Source organism: Thermobia domestica, chromosome 8, assembly GCF_964235325.1.
Source record: "Thermobia domestica chromosome 8, izTheDome1.hap1.1, whole genome shotgun sequence".
Classification (NCBI taxonomy): Eukaryota; Metazoa; Arthropoda; class Insecta; order Zygentoma; family Lepismatidae; genus Thermobia; species Thermobia domestica.
Window position 1 is genome coordinate 186627174 of NC_137461.1, and position 8830 is coordinate 186636003.

Sequence of the window (8830 nt, forward strand, 5' to 3'; positions counted from 1 at the left end):
GGGAGTACCCTGAGTAAACCCACGGATACGATTTTGTACACCACAAACTTACTTGGCACACCACACGAAGCGCTCTACCAGTGAGCCACTGCGCCCAATGATTGAAGCAAGTCAATGATAATAGAAGAATTGGTGGAGTACCCTGTCAAAACCCACGGATACGATCTTGTCCACCACAAATTTATCACGAAGGGGATCGAAAAAGGACCCAACGCACCAGAGGAAGCGTTCTACCAAGGAGCCACCGTGCCCAATGATTGAACTAAGTCAATGATGAAAGAGGGATTGGTGGAGTGAAAAGTGGGAAGAAGCGGGAGTACTCTGAGAAAACCCACAGATACGATCTCATCCACCTCAAGCTTAATTGGTCCACCAGAGGAAGCACTCTGCCACTGAGCCACTGTGCCCAATGATTGAAGCAAGTCCGTGATAATAGAAGAATTGGTGGAATGAAATGTGGGAGGAAGCGGGGGTACCCTGATAAGACCCACAGATACGATCTCACCTCAAATTTAATTGGTCCACCAGAGGAAGCGTTGTACCACTGAGCCATCGCGCGGAATGATTAAAGCCAGTCAATGATAGTAGAGGAATTTGTGCAATGAAAAGTGGGAAGAAGTGGGAGTACCCTGAGAAAAACCACGGATATAATATTGTCCTCTACAAATTTTTTTGGGTGGGGATCGAAACAATTAAGACCCTACGCAAAAGAGGAAGCGCTCTACCACTGAGCTGCCGCGCCGAATGATTAAAGCAAGTCAATGGTAAAAGAGGAATTAGTGGAATGAAAAGTGGGAACAAGCGGGAGTACCCTGAGAATACCCACGGATACGATACTCTCCACCACACAACTTACTTGGGCGGGGATCGAAACAATAAGGACCACGCGCGCCAAAGTAAGCGCTCTACCATTAGCCATCGCACCCAACAAGAACAAGAAAATTGGAAGTTACTAGGAAACATTTTAAGAAGCAATATCTTTCAATGGTAAAGACCACTGCCCAATGATCGTCTTTTAATAACTCCATGAGGATAAAAGACTGATAAGTCCCTCTCCTATATTGTTTTTCAAACCACATACGTTATCCAGATATTATCTTTATTCGTCATCCGGATGTAATCAGTTATCCAAATGTTCTATTATCCAGATATTATCCGTTATCTTAATTTTATAAATTATCCGGATATTATCCGTCATCCGGATATCATCCGTCATCCGTTTTCCATCATGCGGATAGTATCCGTTATCTCTATATTATCCGTCATTCGTTATCCGGATATTATCCGTCAACCATTATCCTGATATTATCCGTTATCCGTCATCCGTTTTGTTATCCGTCAACCGGATATTGCAAATCCCGATAAGTTTCTATCCGATATCAGTATAAAATTTATCCAGATGTTACAACTCCTAATCACCATCGCAGGAGCATACACGAGCTAAATGTCTTCAAAGACTGCTACACAAGAGCGGGGTGGATCCAGTGGGCGATCATGGCGATTGCCTCCCAGAAAGGGAATATTTCTTATTTTATATATAAATAAAACCCATTCCAGAGTTTGGAGCTCTTAAAAATAGCTCTAAGTAGGAGTATTACCAACCACCGAGCCCCCAGAAGTTCATCGTAGATCCGCCTCTGGACAAGAGAATGGGAAACACTTATTCACATTCAGTTTGCACATCTCAACAAATAAACAATATTTTCTTTCACTTCTGCATACTACTGAACTGTAACGACTTTTTATGTTTAAAAATATTCATTTTTCAATAATTGTAAATGTTTATAAGTTCAGTAATTCACCATGAATAGAGTCAACTAGAAGTGTTTTTGCAACGAAGAAATAACAACATGAACTGTGAAATATCTTCTCACAAACTGTTGAGAGTTGACAAACTTTGCTCTTTCGTTTACCGATTAGCCAGAATTAGCCCAGGATAGGGGACTTATATTAAGAAAATGAAAATCTCAGGAAAGTGCAGTAGTCTTTTAGTCTGAGAGAAAAAATTAATGAAATATCTAATTTCTAGTTCTGTTAGTCTTGTAGCTCTTAGTCCGTACCAAAGTACTGATAGAAATATGGCCAATGAATTATGACTATTTTGTAGAACATTCCACTTTAATATCACAGGAAATTCATCTTCCGGCTTGCTTGGTTGTGAAAAGTTATAGTGTGTATTGGTATACTATGTAAAGTATGTGTACTGTCGCTGATTTGTGATAACAATCAGAAACAGAAGTAAAAGGTAAATTGCAGTAATAGTTTTCTGTTAATTTTTGTATTCAAGGGGAGACGGAAAACCTACTTTTATATTAACATTTGTTTTTCTTAAAATTTCTATTCGGGTTCACACTCTTCCCCCTCAACATTGAATACGGAAATGGAAAACTTATTAAGAATTTGATTGTTGATTCCAGTATATTTCAAGCATCACTTCTCGGACCTGGGCCTGTGATATGTCGATACATCGCTATCGTCGATATCTATATTATCATATATCAACATTCGATATCGCGAATATATGGACATGAATATATCATTCTAAATTTTCGATATCGATATTCGGGGGGCGGCGAGGTATAAGGGGCCCCTAAGACTTGCGATGAATGAAGAAATTAAACTTACTTATTACAATATTGTTTTCTAATCATATCTTTATTACCACAAATTGCAATGTAAATACATCCACTTGCAAATTTGCAATATTATATGGTATAATTTCTTAGGCGCCAGAACTTTTCTGTTCCCTGAAAAAAGAAAAAGTCACGTGCAAAAGCAAGTGCTTCGAACTTTGAACTAGAATTTACCATAAGAAAGTTTTTTATTTCTCTCTCTTGGAGATTGATTGATTGATTTTGAGTTTTACGTCCCGTTCAGCAGCGAGGCTGTGAGACGTGGACCTACGTGGAATCCAAACCACATGAGCTCCCGCCGCGAATCGAACCCGGGTCTCCCACGGCAAAGGCGCGTACGCTAACCGCTTAGCCACGAAGGAGCTCTCTCTCTCTCGGAGATTTCCACCCCTTTTGGCCTTTGGGACCGCTCATTGACAAAATGTGCACATATGATCGCTATATGCATTCATGCTCTTAGGCAGAGTCAGAGATTTTGAAAAAGAAATGACTTTTTAATAATAATAATAATAATAATAATAATTATTATTATTATTATTATTATTATAAAATGGGGTTTACAACTAGGGTCCAATTTCTTTATCTTAGATGGGAGGGCCGCAAGTCTGCTACGCCACTGGTGTCCCCTATTCTGTGTTTGTTTCTTTTTCGTTTCGTTCATCTATTTGTTTTTGTGCTGTTAGGCTTTTATATGAAACCTTTATATTATATAACTTTTTCTTTTTGAGTTTCTTTTTTGGGTGGGATGGGCGTAAGAGAGAAATGCTTTCTTCTTATATCTGTTTCTTGCCATTCATCTTGTTTGAACTGCTTAAGTAAGTCATTTTGTAACTTTTGATGTCATCAAAATCCGTCACAATCATAAAATTGTCATTCTTAACAATTTGTTTTATTCTCTTATTTGCAGTTTGCCACACTGATATATTTGTGACAAAATTGAGGTTTAGTCCAACGCCTTTCGAATTTGCAACCAACCCAACCGCCGAGCTTTTTGGGTTGCCTGCTATTGCAGGAAAAGTGGAATTGCAGGTGGTAATGCACTTTTGGAGTCGTGTATACATTGTTTGGTTGGATCTGTGATACAGGGTACGGCACGTAAAACCGGCCCGTAAAGTGAACACATAAAATGAAATGTATGTATTGAATATGATTAACTACAACACACAAATGAAATGTAATGTATTGAATATGACTACTCACCTTCACAGCAGGTGCTGAAAGTGTTCTCCGCCCACTTCAACACACATGTGAGCACGATTGAGGAGATTCATATATACTCTTGTCAGTTCTTGTGTTGTAATGCTATTGGTGACATCCTGGATCCTGGTCTTGAGTTCTTCAATTGTGTGTAGATTTGTTTCGTATACTCTTCCCTTTAACAGTCCCCATAAGTAAAAGTCACACGTGGACAAGTCTGGTGACCGAGGAGGTCACAAGCCTTTGCTGATTGTCCTCTCTGGTGTAAACATCTCATGCACAAGGGAGAATGATGCAGCTGATGTGTGGCATGTTGCACCGTCCTGCTGAAAGTAACATAACTGACGCTCCTCTTCGGTCAAGTGTGTATAAAACTCCTCCAGGATTCCCATATACACGTCACTGTTCACTGTCGTCTCAAAGAATATGGGCCCAATAACGCGTGTGGCGGAAATGGCACACCAAACACCAATCTTCTCATCATGCAAGGGTACCTGGTGGATTGCGTGTGGATTTTCTGTCGACCAATACCGGTTGTTTTGGGAATTTACGTACCCAGACAGGTGGAACCACGCCTCGTCACTCATGATGAGCATTAGTGGATCCAAGAAACCACTGGCAACATTGCTCAACATCCATCAACAGAAATGCCCCCTCTTCTGCAGGTCAGGCTCCTTCAGTTCTTGCACAACACTTATCCTGTACGGTTTTAACTTCAATCCCCTTAAAACACGTCTGCAACTTCTCTCACTCGCATGAACCTGTTGACTCAATCTCCTGGTTGACTTTCGAGGACTTCTTGTCATTATCTCCTCCACCTGCATCTTTAATTCAGGTGTGCAGACAGATGGTCGTTTGTTCCTGGGAGCATTTTGAACCGATCCTGTACGCCGCCATTTTTCAATCAATTCCTGAATGGTGCTTTTTGCTGGCACAGAACGTCCTGGAAATTTCTCCCAAAACAAATTCTTTGTTTTCACAAAAGACCCAGTGAGAATGAACCCTTCAACAATGGCAACACGCTCGGGTATCGAATACGGCATTATCACACACTGACACTCACCCGGCTTAACACAACGAGGCCTTTTTCTCAACTGGTTTCGACAAGTTTCACTGGTTGCGGCTGCACGTGACTGCTGCAGGTCACGTAAGTCGACCCGACCTCGGCACGCCATCTCTTGGTAGGAAGGTAGATTATTTAAGTGTTGCCAAAAACACAATATACCAGAATATTACGACGGGCCGGTTTTACGTGCCGCACCCTGTAGTTGCCAAATCATCTTTATCATACCCAGTCCAGGAATCTACTAATAGCACGGTCCGGTCACAAACTTGTGTTAGGTACGCAGACTGAAACCATAATTTGATTATTTCTTAGGTTACTTTGTCGGATGTCGATGCACAAATCAAGTTTTCTGGTCGAAGCATTGTCTGTTGTACCCGTGGCCCGAACTTTCCCTGAGGTTCTTTTAAGACGATGAGCATAGGCGACAGTAGCTTTCCATTGGCAGATACGATTGACTGTATCGTGTAACTGTGTGTCGCCGCAGACAGACTGCACATTTGCGTAGACCTGTTTCTCTCCACGCACTGCCAGACATCTACCCGAATGAAATTCCAAATTGAATCCATTCTGATCTGTATTATACACATTCTCCGTGCCATGAGAATTTATACATGAGCGAACACTTTGCACGAACCTATTAGCATTATCATGTATATCTTTGGATTGTTCTGCGCTATTGTACGTGACATATTTTGTAATTTTCCGTGACACGATGTGATGACGCCTTTTAAACTGCCATAGCCATTTCTTTGACGCTTTAAACCCGTCGACTCCCACAGTTTGATTAGCTTCTATAGCCCAACGTCGTAAGTCTGTGTCATGAATTATAAGATTTTTGCATTTAGCAGTATGAAATTTCTCATATACGATTGCATCAATATGCGTCCCTTTTTCATAATTTGTTCCACTGTCATGCAACTGTCTTTCCCATTTATAGAAATCATTCCTACTTTTGACGATCTTGAACCTATGTTTCACAGTTTCAAACGACAGACGCCTCTTTTTTCCAGTTTTCCAAAACTGCACTGCCTTCACTTTTTATTCTGTGTCTACAGCTTCGCTGGTGCTCCATTTCTCCACAATACCGACGTTGCATTGTGATAATCCTTCGTCTTCGTTGCTTTCTGTGTCATCTTCACTAGCGAGTGAAGAAGCGACGTCATGTACGTCATTATCACTAAATACCAGATCATCTGTAACGTCTACTTCGGTATTACAACCTTTCCTGAAACTTTCCAGGACATCAACAAGTATATCCTTTATTTCCATTTCATATTCGGTTTTTTGCAGTGTTCACACGTTTTGTTTCTTTATATGCGTCCATAAACATATCCAGCACATTGTGTGGATTTACATACGTCATTTTCACAACACTGCAAACAATAGCATACTACTTACACACACCTCATGCTGACTACTTCACAACACACGGGTTCATGTGTTCAGGACTTTACCGGTATCTTTACATGGCATATACACACAAACACACGTATATCCACGTATAGGATGCACAAACGTTCTCCACCAACCGGTCGTCTATTTGTCTCAAAACACAACTGTGCCCCCACTTCCACACTGTACGGCTTCCATGTTTGACGTATACATACACTCCCAGGTAATACCCAGTTTTCGCCGCATTTCTGGTTCTGCTTCTTTACACTACACTACAATGTCCTTGAGCCAATGTCTCTCTTCTGGCGTGTCTGCAACAAGTTCTACAACACTGATTGACATGTTGCCTCTCATACAGACGTTCACATGTTCATATTCCCAGTTCTCCAATCTTTCGACATTGAGATAACGATGCATCTATTTACGTTTTTTGTCTCATCTTGCAAAAACGAAAAAACACGTATCACTTATTCTTTATCATTCTTTATTCTTACCTACGTTATTTGGATTTCGCATAATAGATAGAGCTCTGTGACTGCTTTTCATCCCTGATTGGTCCATTTGCGGATGTTGTGTGTTATCCCCGTGTAAGCGCTATGTGTTATTGAAATGCTTATCGTGTCATGACAACTTGCTCTTTTACAACGTATGGCTATCTCTTCTCGTTTTCGCGCTATTACCTAAAGTATGCTTTGTTGTCAGAATATGGCAGCTCTATTTTACCGCCTAAATATGCATATGGGCCACTATGAAAAAACACGTGTCGCTTATTTTTTGCTGTTCTACAAACCTGTGAAGTTTGATTAAAATTGGCGGGTATCACCTGGGAAACCTTACTTGTGAGTATTGATTTCGAACTACACATGTCAAAGACAAACATTCAGCACAGAAAGCAAAGGGCGGTTTGATTGGTTGTCTTACTAACAACTTACAAATTTTTTATGTACATATATATACATATATATATAATATGGAATTTTTCTGTATCTGCAAGGTTATTCTTTTTGTTTTTTCCTTAGCACAAGCAGAAGATTCATCCAAACCAGAGAAGTGCTAGAAAATCGTAGCAGTGTTATAGAATACCTGTCAGATCGTTTGGAATGCAACACAGATTTGGTCGAGTTGCTTACCAGAAAAAATCCTTATTTGCTGAAAGTGAATGTACCCAAACTGAAACAAATTTTGGACTTCCTATATGAAGAAGGTTTTACTCCAGAACAAGTGTGTTTATCGCCTCGAATTCTTAACCATAGTTTAGAAACAATTCAGTCACGACTCGAAGAATTAAGAAGTTGTGGTTACAACCCTGTAAGCCTTACAGTGCTATGCAAAAGTAAAAAGCAATATGAAGAGTATGTTAACAGGTGTATAGGAAAAAGACGTCTTTTTTTCATATGATGCAATGTAGTAAAAGTAAAGAAAAATATATTTTTGTGATTTTTCAAAATCCAGTTTTGTTCTTTGAATTACCTAAATGAATATACGTATTCTGAAACAAATTGAGAATAAAATGTAAAGGAAATAACTGAAACTATTACCGTATTGGGTCTCTTCCGTTCCGACTTTTATAATAATTACTTATCACCACTGAGGGAACACCAGCACGGATCCGCTCTGCACCACACTCTCACGACAGTAGCCTTGTACTTGTTACCGAGTTTGTGCTATGAGTCTGATTAACTCCAGCGGGTCCTCACAATGATGTGGCCACAGGAAATAAACCCAACACAATAATGCAAGGATAAAGGAATCAACAATCGGAAGACAGTTTAGTGGTTAGCTCGATTGGAATAAGTAATAGAATTACACATTCTTATCTACGACTACTACACTTAAGGCTTATCATATATGCATTACACTGAACATATTATTTAACTGAAAACATTTGAAATTATACGTTCGATATCTTTCTATCTATTTATTGGATAATGAAATGAAAACATACCTGGAGGTTTAAATGTTTTACAGTTAAAACTTACTGTAATTGTATCAAGTCTTTCACATCCCCCAAATCATGTCTTTCCGGAGACGTCACACGCGAAACACGAAAATGGAAGTAAATTGAAGTTTGTTGTTGGTAACTTTCCAAAATACAATGTTCGTCCTTCACTGTTATTGTGCCCATCTAACAATACGAATTTTAGGCATACTTTCAGTTGAGCTCATCTTATACGAATACTTCGTCAACGATTTAACGAAGAGTCGTAAGCCACTTTTTATCGAAATTGAGGTAAGACCATCAATATATGCATAGGTACCTATACTTTTATTCCACGTAAGGTCATATATCTGTGCCTTACTTATTCTCATACACAGAGCATTTCGGAAAGGATGTATCGGTAAAGTTCCTAATTTACTTTTCGACGAAAAGACGTCCATTCGTTGAATCATGAAATTAGCATTGAAACCAGATACATCTATGACCAAGTGTAGAATAATTTGGAAAGAAGCATGAATTACACTGCACCAATGACATTTATTTATTCTCTCCATTTATTTATGATATTTACAATTCATAAATCTACATTATTTATTTATTTAT

At 39.4% G+C, this 8830-nt stretch overlaps 1 protein-coding gene across 1 annotated transcript in view; it reads left to right on the forward strand.

Annotated features, from left to right (window-relative positions):
- Positions 1-7735, forward strand: part of mTTF (mitochondrial transcription termination factor) — a 100549-nt gene extending 92814 nt beyond the window's left edge. Inside the window, exon 5 of the mRNA XM_081769313.1 lies at positions 7308-7735. Coding sequence (XP_081625439.1) covers positions 7308-7686 — 379 coding nt within the window. The 3' untranslated portion in view covers positions 7687-7735. The remainder of the gene's footprint in view (positions 1-7307) is intronic.
- The last annotated feature ends 1095 nt before the right edge of the window (positions 7736-8830 follow it).